Here is a 19,962-nt window from a genome sequence, read left to right as displayed (position 1 = left end):
CAGGAAGTATAAAAGCAACCTCTTGCATCCACCCACAACAGAAATAAAGGCCAAAACACTTTGCCTAGAAAACTAACTACAGCTATTTGCACTGTTATTTATTTTCTCCAGAAGGCAGATCTCTCTATTTTGAGGATTTCTTTAGGAAACGCCCAGCCACACCTTGGCGATCTCAAGGAAGACAAGCCAGTTCCAACTTCCACCTGAGATGGAGCAGTTCCACAGCCTCATGTGGAACTTGTTCAGGCCAGTGAGAGTGAAGACAGCATTTCAGACTGCTCTTTAAAGCTCACTTTTAAATTATTTTGGAAAGAATAGGAAGCTTCACATTTGGAAGCTGAGACACAGAAGAAGCCCGGAAGCAGACCTAAAGGATATTTAAAACTAGAGTCTATGCATCCACCAATATATAAGTTAACATTGTTGGCAGCAGCAAAGCGAGCTAGGTGCGCCACCGGTAAATTGAGGAGATATTCATACACAGTATTACAATTTACATTATCAAGAGAGACTCCAGCTTGCCTGTGCTACTACATAATCCTCACTGACTAGAAACTAAAGTAAGAAGGATACATATGTAGTTTACAGTGAAAGCTGCCCCCAACTCAAAGGCATTAACCTTCTTCTACATTTTAGTCCTAATAAGTCAGTATCTTACCTGAAACATTGATACCTTATAGTAAGTGTAAAAAAGCTCATCAGCACATGCACAGGTATCACTTGAAAGTTATTTAAAGGTCAATGCAATGCAGAAGGAATATCTCAATGTTTCAAGAGCAATCAATCTTTACGGGGCTACCTTAACTAGTTGTGGACGAAATATTGAATTCCTTTCATCCTATTATGACCCCTGTGTAAGGAAGGAATAATCAATTAGCCACATGTGTCTCTCCTTAAAATATTTGTTTGTTTTCTTGTCTGCTTCCAGGGAAGTACAGGTATGCTCATCCAGGAAGCCTGGCACAAATCCAATTTCAGCACTATTACTTGCAAAAAAGCAAGCAGGGTTTTACTAAAATGACTACTTTCTCCTCAGGTAAGTATTATCAAGCACCTCCAGCACTATTTAAATGCCCAAAAACCAGAGCAGATCGGTCACATCCCATGCTGATGTGCCCATTCTTAACATTAGAACATACTCACCATTCTTTGAAGTTCGTTGTCGGGTTCCTCTTTCAGTTACTAACGAAAAGAAAGTTATTAGTCAGGACAGAGTACAACCTAGCATAAAGGTTATTCATAGAGGTTACTACAATAAAAGACTGACCTATTAAAATAAATGCTGCAATGACTGTGCTGTATTTGCAAGCATAAAAACTGTTCTCCTGCCCCAAAAAACATTTTTTGTATTGAATGATTCCTGAGAGAATACCCAGATGAACTGTTCTTACAATTATGAACCATTCCATCTGTAGAAAAATGTCGTCAAAACTGGTATTTTTAATTTTAAGGAGAAAATTGGACTATTTCAAAGCATTTAAATACTTTACACCATTGTTTCCATAAATGCAATTTCTCCTTAATAACGTCATAATCTTGATTCTTTAAAGTAAAATACATTATCATTACATTTCCATAACTGTTCTGCTCTGAAGTACAGTTTATTGCATTGGGATTTCAAGTGGGAAAAAATCTCCAAGTCCAATAATCAAGAAAAAGCACCAAAAAAAATTGCAAAGCATCTCTTTGAATTCTTTAAGAACAGACAAAATGTAAACAGTCCATTCCCCTGTGTTTTTCAACAAGTCTTGTTACTGGAATATAAAAGACTAGAAAATTTTAGAATAGAAACTCAGATTCAGTTTTAATTATATTCCCTCCAAGCCTTAAGAGAGCAAATGAGCAAAAATTTGTTCTCTCAGTAAGAAAATCACTGGTCCAAAAAAAAATTTAAAATAAAATAAGAAAGATGACAGACACGCTTGCAATGTTTGTTTTAGAGCATCACAAGACTTTAAAATTGTATGTTACCAGAGGATTTCCTGTCAAAAGAAAAATAAGAATAAAAAGTAAGTATGAAATCTCAAGACATAAATCTATGCAGTTAAAACATAAAATATTTCTGTGTACACATTTTGCTACGTGGACAGGAGAAAAGCCATAGAAATAATTTACTGCAGTAGCCATCTGAAGTGTTGAGAAATACTTCAGTAACATCTAAATATATTCCAGCTCTAAATGGGGGAAGTAGAACACAGAGACCCGGTAATATCACAATAAACGATGTTTAATTTTCAATAAAACCTATTAAACTCATGAAAATAGACACTTGCCACACAGCATTTTTGTCAGTATGTAAGATACAAAGCATACAAACTACATCAATTGCATCTGACCCAGCCCATCTCACTTCAGCTGAAAAACATTTGAAAAAGTGAATGCAAGTTTGCAGTGGCCAAGCAACCTTCCTTATCACAGACAAGGGCAAGAAGCATACTTAAGAAGAGCAAGGGTGCAGTGCAATACAAAGCAAGCCGCAAGTGCAGTGTTTTTCCCTTACAGTAGCTGAAAGCATTTTAATCCAAATTTTTGGTATCCGTTACTGGGCTTTGGGGGTTCCCGCCTGCCACTCTGAGTTATACTCAACAACTTGGCTTACCTGGAGGTGCACTGTGCTTGTATTCTAGCTTGTGCTGTGGATTCTTCCTGCAAAGAAGAAAACAGTAAAAGCTTGATTTGCCACTTTGTCCCACACTTAACCAGCCCAGAACTCGTTGGTATTTTATGAATAATTTTCATTTCTTTTAAAAATAAAATTCTGTGACCAGTGCCTTACTGCAGTGTCTCAGCTTATAGAATGTAGTGTGGAAAAAAATCAGGTTAAAGTTTCAGCATTTCAAAAAAAAAAAAAAAAAAAGATAGCTGATCAAAACCAAGAGGTGAGAGAGTTTCCAAAGTTGTATGATAAGATGCATTTGTTCACCATAATAAGAACTGATCCAATTATTTACTCTCACTAAAAATGAAACCAGAACATAACTTCTGGTGCATTAAGTACAACGCATGCACAGTACATTACAGGTCTGAGACATCCCGGCACAGCTTCCACATTCTGAAACATAAGGCTACAAATTAAATAGTTTGGGAAAATTAAAGAATTTGGAAAGAACTGCTTGTTTCCAAGATCACCGGGAGAGGCCACAGAAGGATTCTTCAGAGAGATTACTCACTTCTGCAACATGCTGCTGCAATCCAGCAAGTTCAGTTTACAAGTTTGTATGCCTTTTATAAAAATATAGCATCAAAGCAATGAAAGAAAATTTAAAGTCAACTTATTCTTGGACCTGCCATACACGTTCCCCTCATTCAGGCTGTGATCCAGGTCATATTAACACACTGATTGATCTTCCCCCCCTTATCCAATGCTGCTCTTATGTTTTAACTTGGTCTAACTTATATTGTGCTAGTCTGCACTGTTAGTATATTAGAGGCTTTTCTCAGGGCTGCATGTTAAAGTAGTTTCAACTTGATTTATTTTTGTGCAGAAAAATTTTAAAAAACTCTAACTTTGGAAGAAAACCAGTTCAGTTGTCCTAATTTTTGCTTCTGGAAATAAGCAACTATTAAAGCCCACTATTTAAGAATGACATACCATGTGACATGGCTTGAAACTTGAGATGAATTTATGCAACTGCAGAAGTTTTTGTATATTTTACAAAATACCCTTGCTGTGAAGACTGCCTTGTAAAATCAGTTGCTTATTTGTTTTCTTATTCTTCAAAGAACAGAGTAATAGAGTTAGTCTTCAGTAGAAAAATCTTATTTTTATGTCAAATAACTTGTGACCAATTTACACACTTCAAGTTGATTTGCAATTCTATAGCTACTGACATCCCAAAGTGCATTATGTGTGCAGTAGAAGTGATAGTTATCTGAATAAAAAAATGGAAATACAGCTTCCTATTAAATACACTGTACTGGAACAAAAAGAATTGCCTATTTCAGTGTTTTACTATTACTATCGTCAGCATCAGACCATTTGATCCCAACTCAAGGCATAGCATTTAGATCATTTAGTTATGCTCTCTTCAAGTGGTAGCCAACAGATAAAGACAACAAAAATAACACGAAAACCATTCAAATTGCATTTGTTGCTTTGTTGAAAGAATTACCATTGCTTCATGGGTGCTTTTCCTACACCCAAAGAATGAAACACAGATTGAGAAATGATCAACTAATACAGCACAGAGATTGTCTTATCTGGAAGGAGAGAGAGTTTTGGTTTTGGATGAAGTATCCATTGTACTCCTGAAAAGTATGTTGGCGATTTCGTTACCGGTATAAATCCAGATTTCTCATCCTGAGATAAGAAATTAATTTCATAGCTATTTTTCAGAAGAGAAACACTTTTTGCTGCACTAGTTGAATATAACATGGCTTTTTCTTAAAAGCTACCCTCATTTTGTTACATTTCATAGTGCACACACTCTTCAGGATCACCACACTTTCTGTGAGAAAGGGGAGAAAATGTTTCTGCTCAGGCACAATCTTTATTAACAGCAGCCGTTAAGTTTCAATCTGCCCCCACAGAAGTGCTATTGCCTCAAAATATATCCTTTTGTCCATTGTGTCAATTACACAGCAGTCATTAAACTCTGCTAAATAAAAGTGTAAAACCCAGACATTGAGAAACAAAATGGAGTAAAACAATCTTTTGAAGAAAAGCAACAATGCTTAAAAGTAACTACAGTTGGCCATAAACTGGATTTTACTGCTGTTACCTAAATTATGCTTTCTAATAAATCAAATACTGATTAAAACAGAGTTTTTGTACAAAATCTCAACAAATACTTTATCAAAATTTAACCTAAAAGTTACATATCAAGAACAACATGTAACAATAAATTGTTTGTATAAAGAAAGAACAGTTTACTACATGTTGACGAGTGAAAAAGTGTCGATCTCTAGGTCATTGAATAGGTTCCAAAAGTCAAGTTTTCATGTTCACCAGCTGAAATCACTAGCAAGTATTTTGCACAAACTTTGGTGCTTTAAAGGTAGCAGCCTGTCCACAGTAAATTTCAGAAGGCAGTGAGACTTTAGAAAGAGCCATAACGATAGGCTACACTCAGAATTAACAGCAAGAATTACTCATTATTCTATTGTCATTTTGTAACTCCATGGGAGAACAGTCTTAACCTGTAAAACGAGAAAAACCATTTTGTACAGTGTTTCTTACCTATAACAAGCTGTTCCATACGGACATTCAGGCCGGTTATCATTGTTATCCTGAGTGACAATCTCCATTTCGTGATAGTCATCATCATTAGGGTGACTGAACTGCTGAAAGTGAATGGGGTTCTTCCTGCAAATGATAAATATGTATCGAGAACTGACTGTTCCATTTAAACACGAGAAATAGAGATAAAAAAGGTGTTACTGAATCAGTGACAACTCATTTTTCTGTGATTACATAAAGAGGAGCTTCTAATGTTTAACTTTACGCAGAATGTAAGACCTACTTTCAGGGTAACAGAAGAAAAGCTTTGTCTCTGCACAGGCTGCAAGAGGGGTTAAACCAGGAATTTTTCTATTTGCCATCAGCTTTAAGTTTCAGACTTCCAACACGTATACAATCTACTGATGTAGTCATATAGCATCAATCTCACTCAGTGGACAACTTGCTCAGTTGCGACTCCCTCTGGAGCTAGGGAAGCGCGATAGAAACTGCTACTTGAAGTCTTAGCTCAAGTTGGAAGGGCCAACACATGACAGCCAAACAACTGCAGTACTGAACACTCCCCACACTCTTGGGTTGTCACATATTAGCTTCAGGCAATCTGTCTCAACTATTATTTCTGCTCTGTATGCCAGTCACTATTCACTTGAACACTTCAAATGCCAGCAGGTTATTCCAGATGGAGCAGTCTGTTGGACATTACATTGATTACGCTGTCAAGTTTGGTTGGCTACCATGACGTTTTATTTGAAATACCAAATTACAACAATGACACGAAGTTGTACCATAAGACATAACAGCTCTGCATGTAGCTGAGTCACACCAACGCTGGTGATGAGAGCACATTATTAGCGTCCATGACTTTTTGCTCTGCAACACTTACGCAGTTGAATCCAAGGTGAGCAAGTAGGGAATACAAATATATGCATCACTGAAAGAACATTTCTATTGCTTCTAGGCAATATGTTTGCATACACACCATACAAGACAAGGCAGCTATAAACAACACTACTTAGAGAAGAGTTTGCTTTATAAAACTTCTGTAAGTGATGTTAAAAAGAACACAGAAAAACAGGTTATGACTTCCAGAGAAATTCACGCGACAGATCAAAACATACTGCAAAAATTATGTCAAAGCAAACATACTGGTACCAAAAGCGAATCTACTTTTTCCCTACGATTTCTTTTAAAGGCACTTTTTTCTAAGCATAATATTTAAAAGCACAGAATGTGAGATTTTAATAAATTATTTTCCAAAAGACATCCACAAAATACCTCAGTGATTTACCAAACTAATTCCCAGACTAGATAATCTTCAATGTCTTTGCAAATTATAAAAGTGAACTGCTTGCCTCAAGCAAGAGGAATGACAACTTTAAACTACAGAGTAATTACTGCTTTAATTTACACTTGTTACAGCTGCATTTAGAAACACAAAGCCAGAAACACGTATGTAGTTAGCTACATACACAACAGCTTCCTCACTGATCATAGTCATTCTTGCATTTAAATTCACAACTACCTCTTATGAACTTTATAGGGAACATCCAATGTTAATTTCAGCATTTCAACTATTACCATAAGAAAAGAGAGCTTCTGTTACAGCCTTTGCAAAATGATTACTTATGCATCGTGAGCTCTACTAGCCATTCAGGCCTCCTTTTAGGCATTCGAAAACGATTAGATATTTAGTATTAATACTTTAAATCTCCACTTGCCTGGTATCTTTCACTCAGGAAGCTCAACAAGCAAGCTACAGATAAACCCTGCAACGAGCTACTTATCAAAGACCCAGTATCCCTTGGATCTATTTACATAGCTGACAGACTTCTTGTCCTGGTCTTTTCTGTTAATTTCTGCAAACTGTAGGGCAAATAAATACTGTTTCACTAGAAATCATTGCAAGGTTGCATTTACCAGTCATTTACTCTACCACAAGTTCTCAGGAAACATCACTTCTTACATCAAGTTCAGGCTGGCTGCCTACTTCTTTTCGCATTTAAAAATAAATGGGATGAAACCAAGTCATTTTAGAGGCTAATTGCTTTGTTTTCTAAATGCATAGAGCTAGCTTATTAGCAATATTAGCAAGAATTCTGAGTCACTTGAGACCCAATTCATCTTCTCAAGGGGATACAGAAGCAACTAATGTTCTGTGAAATCATTTTTATATTTATTCCTACAATAAGATACATCTAGCATCATAGTCACCAAGGAAAGATGGCCTAATAGCTGTCAGTTAGCCAACCTATTATATTTTAGGAGATATCCATTTCCTTTGAAAAATTTACTTTGAAACCTACTTGGACAACACCAAACAGCCCTTACTGGAGGAGAGAAAAGAAAAAGAAAGTAGTGTGGGAGGAAGGAAGAAGAGAAACAAAACGGTCTTGATGTACACCCCCTACCACAAGGCTTCAGGATTCTTTGGGCCAGCGGATGATGCTCCTCAAATTATACATTGCCTGTGAAGCATCTTAAACATGTCCTACTTCAGATGCTCAGGGACTAGTAGAAACATCGTATTTTACCTCACCTTTACCCAGATAATTTGTACTTATTCCACCTCTATGTGTTGTGCAATGATATCCAGCAAAATAAATAGAAGCAGAGAATTGCATAGCTTATATTAAGGAAACATTTTCCCTTCTTGCAAAAACCCTTCTTTTATTAAGGGTTTGGTTTGTTTGAGAGGTTTTTTTAAATTTTTTTTTTTTTTTTAAGACACAAGAGATTTGAGTTCTAAGAGCACAACATCTATCACACCATGAGTTGCACTCCACAGTTAATTGGTTTCACAACAAAACCTCACGGCATAGGAATATGTTATTCATTTGATCAAAACAAAATCATTAAGCTTTACTCACACAAAAATTAACCAATTAAAAGCCTATTTTAAGAATAAAGTTTTATGGGAGATTTGCCTTCTCATAAACATACTCGCACAGTTACTGCAACTTTCCTTTCACAGAAGCTCTGAATTTGTGTACTCACACTTCATGATGCAGAAAATTATGCAAATAAAAATTATGCAAATAAAACTGATAAAGTTCTTCAGAATCAATGCTGTCATCTCAAGCAGAAGTTGAGTATTGCTCAGTGAAATATTTAAGACAGTTGTTTGTCTGTGCAGCTACCAAAAGCAACTTAAAACCTTTTTCTAAAGGAAGTTTAACTGATTAGGTCAGAATCCCTGGCTCTTCATAATCACATGCAGAAGACCCCTGCCACCTCAAGGGCTTATTTTCTCAGCTACTAAAGAAACTGGTAGTGAAAATGTAATGAATTACCAGCACTAGTTATAAAGCCATAGAATTCAAGCCTGAAGCTATGCCACAGCTGCACGTAAGATGTCTGTAAATTCTAAATTGTAAGTCTTATTAGAAGACAGGACTCAAAAAAAGACAGATGCAGGTCTTCAGCTGCCAGATTTACAAGCTTAAGGTGAAAGGAAAAATACTTATTTTCATAAACAAACAAACAAAGAGCAAAGTATTTAGAAGAATGCACATACAAATCCAAAGGCTGGTTGAGCGTGCCCTGCGTTGACAGCTACGGGCAAGACTTACACACACCCAGTCAGCAGAGCACTGTATTGCGGGCTAGCAAAAGGATAGAATTGTGGACAAAAATTGTGGGTTAGGGTTTGAGAGATGAGAGTTCAGGTCTACCGCACCCCTTCTATGCAGCCCTTGAAAAGGATGGCTGGGTTTGGATTTATTTTTGTTTTTAATTCCCTATTCTTCTAAGTTCGGAAAAACAAGCAGCAGACAAGAAAACAAACACAAGACAGTATTCAAAGAGCAAGTTCCTTGACAACAAATATAGTCAGATATAACATACAGAGAGCACTTTGCCTCGTGGTGGTAATAGCAGTTTCTTTCAATTTGGTAAAGCTTCAGGCTACATCAGAAAGAGAATCTGACACCGAAGGACGATGACAAGAAGAGTCCCTGCAACAAGAGGAGTGCATCAAGCTTGATTCTTTCAAAAGCAGTGTCTTTAAATTCATAAATGAAGAAACTGAACTACAGCTTACACAGTTATTTCCTAAATGTTTAACTTAGAGAGAAATCTAATAAAATTAATAGAACTAACATTTAATCTTTTCAGCTTGTGCTATTTCACTAGGCACCTACCAAAGGTGCCAAAGTCATATCCAGAAGACAAGTATCTCTTAACAGGAGTTTACAAAATGAAGACTAGAACTCTGAAGAGCATTTAGGTACTGGATAAATGACATTTTATGAATAAGAAACCTCACCTAGAAAAAAACTTTAAGGAAATGTTACGGTTACCAAAGCAGTACTCATTTAAGAAGTTGACTCCTACAGCACATCTTGTTAGAAGACACCTTTCATAAGGTTAAAGTAACGAAGGAGAGGGAAACCAACTACCCATTGTACTCAAAAGAGCCCTCAAAGGAAGGGGCTTCCTTAGCAACTCTAAATCCTAGTTTTCGCTCAGGGAAAACACTACACAATGAAAAATCGATCAACGGTTCCTTCAAAGCACCCATTTATGTCACACTTCCATACATGTTCTGTTAAAAATATGAGTAACTGCAATGACTTGCTTTACTCTAACATAGCTATCCCATTGATGCAGAAAGACTACTTGATGGTCTTGTATTAAAAGCAAATACTAAGACAGACTACAAAGCATATTTCTTTTGCTGCAAACAAGCAGGTTTAGTCTCACAACATTTCCTGAAGATCAAAGCTGATGCTTTTCATACTTCATCTTTACAAATTTCTCCAACAAAGTAAGATTTTGTTATGTGTTATTTCAGAGCATTCTTTTTTCTTATAAAGCAGTATTTTCCAAAAGTATTGCTGCCAAACCTTTTAGAATAAAGATCCAGGAAGACACGCAGACTCCTACTCCATATTATCTGTAACTACAGTTTGCCTTCCTAAACATCAGGAATTTTTCAGCGTATCAGAGCATTAAATCAGCTTAACTCCCACACAGGGGAGCAAAATTAAAAGTAGCCGGAGCAAACTAGAGGCTGTGCTACTGGATCAGCTTAACTGCCTAATAAAAGATGTTTTAATCATATTCATTAAGGGCAAAAATTGAGATATGTGAAAGCAAGCTATGTGAAAACTGGAAGTCTGATGCGTTCATTAACACAACAGCTTTACCCTTCTGATTTACACACTTATCTGCAGCATTAGGCACACCAAACATATACAAGAACCCATTTACTTGTGCTTGCTTGTTTTCTAACCACCTCACTGTTTTTCCTATTGCTCAAGCCCCTTGAGGGGGGAAATAATAATAATAAAAAAAATAAAATCACAGGACCCACTGTTTCCCAGCTTAGCCTTATCTTTCATGCTTACAGATTTACCTAGAGCTCAAAACCTTCTCCTCAATGCAGTTCTCAGATCACTGGTCATTTGCTAGCCTCAAGACCACCTCTAGAGTTGTATCATCCCCTCGATATATCAACACATGGCACTCCAGAACTTTTCTGGGCAGAAAGAACTAGCAGGAGACCAGGCACTCAGCACTGATGTTTTTGGAACTTCACTGGAACATTTGTATCCCACACAGGATTTGCACGACAGATCTTTCACTGTGAATTGAGAGGATATGAGTGAGAGAAAAGGGAAAAAAAAAAAAAAACCACACACACAAAACTCCTCACTTGTATTACCAAAGACACTGACCAGATAAGGGTTAACATGGAGTTTTTAAGTATGCCTTGTTCTGTTTTTAGGGAGGGAGTGGAAGCTAATGAAAAAAAGCAGAGTGGCCAAATTATAATAGAAGTAATTCTTGATTATTTAAGGAATGACAGGTAATAAGTATTTCAAATATTCAGATCACAGAGCATGCAATTACTTCAATAAATACAATCACCTTTCACAAAACTTCCATCTGCTAATAAAACAAGCCTACAGGGTCTATGCTGGGCAATTAATCCATTTACATCTCTTCTCCCTCCTGGTACACACAGCTTTTATTTTGGTTTTTTAATTTATTTATTTATTTTCTTTTTAAAATGGACCTTTGTTTCTTATTTCCTACAACACTTCATCTTTTAATTTGAAGTATTTCATCCCTTGTTTGGGTTATATTAGCAGTTAGCAAGACATCCTGGCTCCTCTTTTTATACTTTTAAAATTCTTGTTATGCTATTTGTTTCTCATCAGTCCCCTGCTTACCAAAAGATTTTTTTCAAATCGAAGCTTGTAACGACTTTACTGTTTTCTCTTCCATTGCTAATACATTACTTCTTAATAATAAGCTGTCTTAAGCTAATTTTAATTTTGCTTTACCTGTAACAGCCTGTTCCATACATGCAAGGTGTCCTCTTATGCTTGATCTGTTTGGAGCTTTCTGAAGCATCTGCACTTCTGGTTGAATCAGAAATCTCAGTCTCGTAATCCAGATTTGCATCAGGCTCAAGAATCCCTTCCTGGGCACCAAAATATTGGGAAGTCCTGCCCCCGTGAGCTTGTTGGCTTGTAGAACCAGTAATCTGCTCTTTGTTTTCTGCTTCCTCAAGTCTATTTTCTTTACCGGAGATCTGACCTACTCTTTTAGACCATTTACTATGCAGCTGCCTATCATTTTTTTCCAGAGAACTTCCAGGGTTTTTTGTTCCAGTCTTGCCATTTCCTTCCATGTTTCTCATGGTACTCTCAAGAGGAAATCCAGATGTATTCTGTGGAACAAGGTTACATTTTGAAGGACCTGAAAATTTACACTCTTCAGAATTAAAAGCTTTAAGGTCAAACTCTGCCTCATCTCATCATTCCTGTTTGCAAAAACAGAGAATCATAGAACAGCCCCGGTTGGAAAGGACCCCGAAAGAGCATCTGATCCAGCCTTCAAAATCTTCTACTCCACTTCCCAAACTCAAGTTAGCTGCTAAATACAGCTGCTGAACGAAAGGCTCAAGTTAAGAACGCACACGCACAAGTTAAAGAAAAACTTAGCCTAAAGTTCCCATCCTCAGCTTCAGTTCCCTCACAACACAGTCAGGCTCCTCTCTCACCACCTCAGTTTGTGACTAGTCCAAGGACTTCAGTTTAAATTAACTTTTAATCAAAAGTACTGCTCCTGAAAAATGAATGGGGGTTATACATGTGAAGATACAGTAGACTCTAGAAGAATGTACACTCCTATACAAGAATCAATTTTAATCCCTTAAGTACCAAGATATATGGAAAATATATGTATTTATCTATACATGGGAGATATACAGGAATTCATTATATACACCCTGAGCTTAACCCCACCCTAATACATCTTAAATCCTTCAGCTCGTGACTCTAAATCATAAAACACTTTGTCAGTAGATACCATCAGGCAATGATTTCCGTTTTGACAAATAATGCATTTTAAATTTTGGAACACATGTACATTTAAAATAAGACGAGTGCTTTAGAAAAAGAATACAAGATGCTTAACCAAGACAAGAACGTTGTCCCGACAACTGAGACATTACCTGGAAGCACTCCTATGTTGAAGGCTGAACTACTCTGATACATTACAGAACTATTCAAAGGTCTCTGATCTCTACAGTTTATTATCTAAGTTCCCCCTCCAGTAAATTTATACTTAGTTTACACGGATGTGTTTGGCAGAGCTTGAAAATCAGCTGGTGGTTTCCTCTTTGATTTTGTTCTTTTCAACGCAAGCCTCATAAAACCAGAGACAATTATATTTGAGCAGCAATGCGATTAAGAAAGGGCAAAGTCAGCATTAATATCAAATGAACCTGACAGCAGCATATTTAGTAAGTCAAATCAGAGACAAACATGACTCTTGTCAAGACTCCCAAAATTAGGCTCAGCAAACAACTGCAGCTTAGCAAATAAGGACTAATTTGCCACTCCCACTTGTGACTTCTCTACTACATACTTCAATCCATTGCCTATACTGTACATAATGAGACTAAACACTTTCACGTTTATTATGGTGACTAGTTAAAAAGCAGCTTGCAATCAAGGAAAACCAAAGACCACAGAACTATTGGCACTGGTTATAACACATATATGACCTTACTGCCATCTGGCAGCTGCTGGCACTTAGAAAAATTTAAGATTCTTTTTACTTCCTACCCTACAGCAGATTTTCTCAACCGCCTTAAATAGGACAGCAGGAGAGTGATTCTGGGTTTGATACCAAAATTCCAATCTTTTAGAGCTCTCTATGATTATTGCTTTTGCTTGCACTAAACCCATTATTTTTTCTGCAAAGTTCTGAAGGCAATTTCTTATACTGTGCTCAAGATAAAAATGATTTATGAAATTATTAGAAGAAAATAAGTAAGGCTTCATACTTACAAATTGCAAAATGAAATAATTCATTATGTAGTCACTCACCTTTTAATTTGACAAAGAGAAAATAGCACTGCAGCTGGTATTAATGTACCTAGCCAACAACAAAGCTCACCACTCCGAACACTTTTTCAGATAAAAGATGGCACTGTGTTATATCAAAACTACCTTAAAGGGAATGTTCTCTGTGAGTAGATCATTTCAGTTAACCTTAAGATCTAATTAAAAACAACACCAACCCCCAATTGTTTTCAGTGTCAAAACTGATGAAGCATACCAAATAATAGTATTTTATCAGATCCTAGAACAGATCCAGGCAATTCTAATGCTAGAGATTAGAAACACCTCCCCAGGTTGTTCACTTAAAGGAAAAGTCAGGGAAAGCCTCACTTTGCTCTTACCAGAAGATGCTTTCTTTGTCTTTCATAATGATCCTTCTCTTTTCATTATTAGCAGGGTGCTATCAGTAAGCATTTAACTGCCTATAAATGCAGTTGTACTTTCAAGACACACAGACACATTGACCAGCTGGACTGAAGTGTCTGTTCACTCATTGCCACAGATGGTTTTGGATTTCAGATTACTTTTTTTTCTTTCCTTGTTTTGACTCAGACTTTGAGATAGTGGCATAAGCACACTCCTTGCTATCTTTCTTCAAAACGTAGCAGTTGCTAAGCCACATACCATAATTTTCTAACCATAAAACTTCACCAACTAGAATGGCACTAGTTTGGGCAAAGTCCAGTGTCACATGACATCAGTGTCATACCACCACCTATCCCTAAAGGATTCTTGGAAAAAGAAACCACACACCAAGCCGCTCCCAGGACCAGTACTTTGGCCCATGTCTTCCAGCCTCTTGCTGTAAAGCTGAAAGTCTGGTATTTCTGTGGAACATTCGGGGCCTAAATCCCAGATCCCGAGAAGGAAGTGCAGAAAACCAAGTCTCTGAAGACTTCCAGGATCCTTGCTATAGAGCTGTCCAATGGACTGGCATTTCAAAACAACTGGTAAACAACAAATCACAAGCAGAACCAATAGTTATGTTGTAGACCCAACCTTCAGCATGACATTGCCAACTACATTCTCATTTTTTGAAATACCACGGTTCTGCCTTGAGCCAAAAAATTACCTGAGATGAAGGGACAGGGTTGAAAGGACAGCTCCTTTTCCCTTGATCTTGCTCTTCACCTTCAAAATCCTCTCTAGTTTCTTCAGAAGCTAATCTTTTCTTCTGCTGCACATTTACTTCTGATTTTAATGACTCCATATTACTTTCTCCCCGTCCTTGGCCTTTTTTCATTCTACTACCTTAAAAGAAAAATAAAAGGGTACTTTTTGAATGCAACTTTTCACAGTGAAATCTTGATCACATGAGAAATCTAAAGCTACATCGAAGCAGAACACTGGGCAAAAAGCAGAAGAAATAGCAGCACTTGTGCATGTGCTGTTTCAACAACACATTTTTTCACTTCCCGCTTATAGGAGTAAAAAGTATGTTTTAGAATGAAACAGACATTTGAGAGGGAAATTTGAAGGAAAACAATAAATATGTGGCAAAGGATATTCTGGACTGACTGTATCAGTATGACCGACAATTTCATTTCACAATGGGAGCTGATCAAGTAAACCAAACGTCCAAGGACAACTTTTACTACTGGCTTTCAAGTAAATATAATTTCAGACTACGAGACTACACACAAACATCAATTAATTAGAATCAGGGTATGCCCACTTGCCTAGTCAACCACATCATGGTTGATTATTTCATCAGCCAGTAACCAAGAGAAAGACAGCAAATGTTGTGCCTCTCTTTGTAAAGCTTCACATCCCAGAAAACTCTAAGTTCTCTGTACTGAAGTAGTATTTTCTGGATACATAGCTGGGAGACAGCTAGGGCCACTGTACCGGTTTTGTTATAGCTCCATCTGCTGTAAAATGCATTCAGAAGAAAAATGCTTCACATCATTTTGCAAGACTTCAAAAACTCTCCCCCTTCAAAAAATACAGACATGCCAGAGACATCTGTAGGAAGCAAGGAATCTTTCCAAATGTTAATGTCTGACTTCAAAACAACAAATCAGTGTTCCCTTTCCAGTAGGAAGACATACAGAAGAGAAACAAAAGGGCAGCGTTTTCATTATACTCTCTACCTTTCCGTCCAATACCACCCTAAAAAGATACAAACCATTTCACAATTTTAAGGAAATACGAGATTTGCAGAAGAGATTGGTTGTTTTATTAAAGCAGCCCATTCTAAGCTGGAATCGTTATTTCACATAATAAATTTTTAACTGGCTCCAATAGTGTTTGTATGTATCCCTAGCTCCCTCAAGGGCAGGCATTCAACCGCACACAGATGTCCCTTGCCCACACAGCTCCAAATCTCAGCACTTATGTGATCAAAATGTTCAGTCTTTGAAACAAACATTATATACACATGTAACAAACATTATAGTACTTGTGGAGAAACAAACAAACAAACAACACCCCCCCCCCCCCCCCAAAAAAAAAAAAAAAAACCCAAAACGAAAAATAAGAAAACAATCAGACTAGTGCAGGACTCAACAACTCAACATAGCCAGCAGAAGTCCTCTGGTACATGCAATTTTTACATCCAAGGGAATAAGCCAGCAGGGAACAGTCTGGATTTGGAAAGGAAAGAAGAAAGAAAAAAAAAAAAGGGTAAAGTTTCTTTTGCTTCTTATAATTTTCTCAAAATTAGCTTTTAAGGAAAGGAATAGGCAGGGTAGCCGATGGCATACGACAGAGGAGTTTAAAGCCAGAATTGCCCAGGTCAATCCATCCAGACACCTGCATTTACTACAGGAGATAAGCAGCAATTGGTCAGACACTACATGAAATACTTCTGCAGGCCTGCTCTGGCATCAAGAGCCAAATTTTTCCATTACACCATCTCAGCAGAACTAGCACGTGGAATCAGAGGCATTAAAGACTAGCTGTTGGACGCAGAGGAGCGGACACGCACACACTGGCCACAGTTCATACACTTAGACTGACTAATGAAGGAAACTCAGCAGTTAGGACCTAAACCACCTCACACCTCACCACAGAACGGCCAGCAGGGTGAGGCATGCTGCCTTCAGCACAGAGAAAGACAGAAACACTGGGGGAGCACCGTTAATGTACATAGTCATTTTCCTTCTCTCATTTCTTTAGTCCTCCAGTTCCATCGATAAAAATCATCAAAGCAATAAATGCCTTGCAATAAGTTTGTCAGAGAATGTCTAATGGCAGTTTTAGAACTCTTTACAAGATCCCAGGACCAAAGCTGGACATGCTAGAAAATTTTCTTGGGATTGTGCCAACGCGACACTCTTGTGTCTCCTCTTGATAGAGACTATACACAATATTCTGCTGCTGTTACCGCTGATACACAGTGGTAGAAGTTTATCGTACATTCAGCAATTTCCTTTTGCGGAAAGGACAAGAGGGAATGCAATACTATTTTAGCCTCATACTAGTAAGAAACTACTAGAATGTGATGAACTGCACCTCCTAGGAAGAAACTTTGGACTAAATGATCAAGTTTGATTCGGTCACAGTTAAAAATAAACTAACACACACCACCACCCAAAAAAAACCACCTTTAAAACCCGTGAAATTAGAAGAATCTAAATTTAGAAGGGCAATCAGTGACTTAAATGTGGAGGAGGCTTGGAATTAAAGGTACAGAAACTACCTAGAATTTACATACTAAAAAAAACAGGTGAGTTTCTAGGAAAGGGCTCCAGAACATCAGATGTTCAGCTGTCCAAAGAGAGTATATTACCTGGCATAAACAAAAGAACAGAAAGAAAATTAACTGATCAGAAAGAGCTGTGTCACACCATAAAACTGATGACAAAGAAGACAACAGAAGTCGGTCTCTGTCAGCTGCCAGGCACAGAACGTAGAAAGAGAAGTAAGAAATTAATACTTTGTACTACCAGAATTATAATTTAAGAAAATGAGATGAAAGCACATAAATGTACATTGGTATGCAAGCACACTACGCTGCAAACCTACCTCCTTTCATTACAGGCTCAGAAATCCTCTGAACCAGGAGGTCTCTTTCCAGCATCCAAGATGGAAGCACTCTCTTCCTTTGAATAGATTTTGACTGTTCACTTTCATTATCATCATCAGGAGGAACCTGAAACAATATTTACTCTTTATTACCTTTCTCCAGTTACAAAAGAGGTGGAAAAACTAGAACACAAGTTTGTACACAGTTACGTCCTTCAAACGCAGCCTGGATAACCGCCTACTTTTTGGATGGTGCCTTTTGCCTGATTTCCCCCCCCCAACCCCCAGTTCCTACTCACTCAGAAAAACAATGTCTATAGAAACCTTCACGTAGTAAAAAAAACCCTCCTTAGACCTTTGGAATAAATATCCAAAAGGCTACGACTGAAAGTTTCATAGAAGAGCTATATCAGCATCTTGCTATAGAGTTTCAACACCTAGAAATAAGAGAAAAAGGAGTTTTACTAAACAAATGCCTATTTGTCAAAAAAACCCAGAAAAGTCTTGTTAGCATTCTCTCAATTTCTTTCTCCAGAAAGGAACTCCACTGTAAACAAATTAAATACACCAAAGTCATGTTCAGTACGTACTTATGTACTGAAAGTAATAGTATCAGTTTGAATCTCTAGTTACTAAAAAGGTAAGTATCCATCCCAGGAATCTCAGCTACAGTAAAGGCAGACATTTCATTTGTTGTACGTAGTTACCTACCGTACAATGATGTTGACCAATGTGTCCCTTTTAGGACTATATTGCTGGATACACAACAGAAGACCTAAGAATAATCCCACTGGCTCCATACATTATTTATCAGACTGTCTGAAAGCCATTTTTACTCAGCAACATTTAAAAAAAGCAAAAGATGCTTGTTTTGAAAACTCTGTTTTGCTGGACAAGATGCTAGCTGCCAGCGAAAAAAGGGAGGGTTATTCATCTGTGTGTTTGTATGAATCTTGACAACACAACTCAATCACAGTTGTACAATTCAAATGAAATGGGCTGCTAATACACTATGAACAGATATTCTAGCCAGCACAAGGTATCTATGCTCCAACTGCATGCTCTCCAGATATAAATTTCAGAGGCTTTTAGGCTGGTTGGGAGAACAGTCATTCACTCCCATAGCCTTCACAGGTACTTACAATACAGTTGCTGATACAGACCAGAGACCAGAACTGGACTTTGTTCTGAGTTCAGTTTGTACTGAACTCAGCTACCGTATCGTTAGTTCAAAATATTCCTGTAGCAATAGCAATTTTTGTATATTCCAGAGAAGTAATTACTGCAGCGTAATTGTCATAAACATAAATACACAACAGAAACACATTTATACACTTGTATAACATACAATTCCGATCAATAAAACAACAAGACGTTTTGAGCATACAACTTTGTCAGAGTTTACTTCTCAGGGAAAAAGAAAAAAAGAAAGGTTTAGAAAACACAACACCTTTACTTCATTTTCAACATGAATATTTGCTTACAAATATTAAGTTTAATTTAAAAATTAAGCACCCACCAAACGTCTGGAAGTAGCATCATTTTTTCTCATTTTTGCGGTTCCCTGGATCTCAGAGTTGGAACATGCCAGTTCTATTAATGATGGGTTATAAGACATCTCAACAGGATGAACAGTTGGTCCTTCTTCTGCATCAGCCTCCTGATTTTTTTCTGAGAAAGCAAATTCATTTTTAGCTAGTCAAACTCATCATGAATATAAACATGTACTTTTCACTTAAACACAGAAGTTGGTCTGAACATTTGCCATTAATGCACTTCTAAATTGAAGGTAACATACTCTTACATCAACTTAGAGAGGATATAAACATGCCTTCCTTTCCACCTTCCACTGAAAGTATTTTGAACCAAAGATTTTCCAGTTGCTGCTGACCCCTACTGTACTGTGTTTTAACTATACAATTTATACTAGTCACTGCCAGGACAAAACTTTGAGAAAGCTGAAATTACAGCTTAGAATTTGCTCTACCTTAAAATCTGTGCAGCTTCTCAAAATTTGATTCTATAGTAAAAGTGAGATAACAATGTTAAGATTAGTTTTCAGGATCAGATGCCCAATGAATCCGGCACTTCTTGTTAAGTTCTCACCAAAGGCTACAAGTCTGCAGCTCCGAGGTGACACCACCGTACTCAGGGGCTTGAAGCTGAGGTTTTAAAAGCCTCAGCTCAGAGCCACCACATCTGAAATGCTTTTCAGTCGTGAAAGTGCACTGAAACTGCAACTGTTTTCCCTTTAACGCTTTGTCCTTCCACCAGTCAATTCACTAGCACAAAGGATTAGGTAAAAAAAAGTCTAATTACTGCGGTATTCGCTGCACAGCACCACTCGGGAGTCACTGTTGTCCCTTCCACAGCTTTTTGCATTAGGCACACGTCGTCCAGCTGACCTTACCTTTCCATCGTGAAGAGAAACACACGAGGCCGAACTCTGCCCCC

At 37.5% G+C, this 19,962-nt stretch overlaps 1 protein-coding gene across 1 annotated transcript in view; it reads right to left on the bottom strand.

Moving 5' to 3' along the window:
• Positions 1-19,138, bottom strand: part of APLF (aprataxin and PNKP like factor) — a 23,003-nt gene extending 3,865 nt beyond the window's left edge. The window contains exons 1-7 of the mRNA XM_009579712.1: positions 19,028-19,138; positions 17,509-17,635; positions 14,612-14,790; positions 11,470-11,858; positions 5,180-5,305; positions 2,600-2,646; positions 1,144-1,182 (exon numbers count right to left, since the gene is read on the bottom strand). Of these exons, the coding sequence (XP_009578007.1) occupies positions 1,144-1,182; positions 2,600-2,646; positions 5,180-5,305; positions 11,470-11,858; positions 14,612-14,790; positions 17,509-17,635; positions 19,028-19,126 (1,006 nt within the window). The 5' untranslated portion in view covers positions 19,127-19,138. The remainder of the gene's footprint in view (positions 1-1,143; positions 1,183-2,599; positions 2,647-5,179; positions 5,306-11,469; positions 11,859-14,611; positions 14,791-17,508; positions 17,636-19,027) is intronic.
• Between the last annotated feature and the right edge of the window lie 824 nt (positions 19,139-19,962).

The sequence above is a fragment of the Fulmarus glacialis genome, unplaced genomic scaffold (assembly GCF_000690835.1).
Source record: "Fulmarus glacialis isolate BGI_N327 unplaced genomic scaffold, ASM69083v1 scaffold12886, whole genome shotgun sequence".
Lineage (NCBI taxonomy): Eukaryota > Metazoa > Chordata > Aves > Procellariiformes > Procellariidae > Fulmarus > Fulmarus glacialis.
Note: the sequence above shows the minus strand (reverse complement) of the source record. Positions and strands in the feature narration are given on the sequence as shown.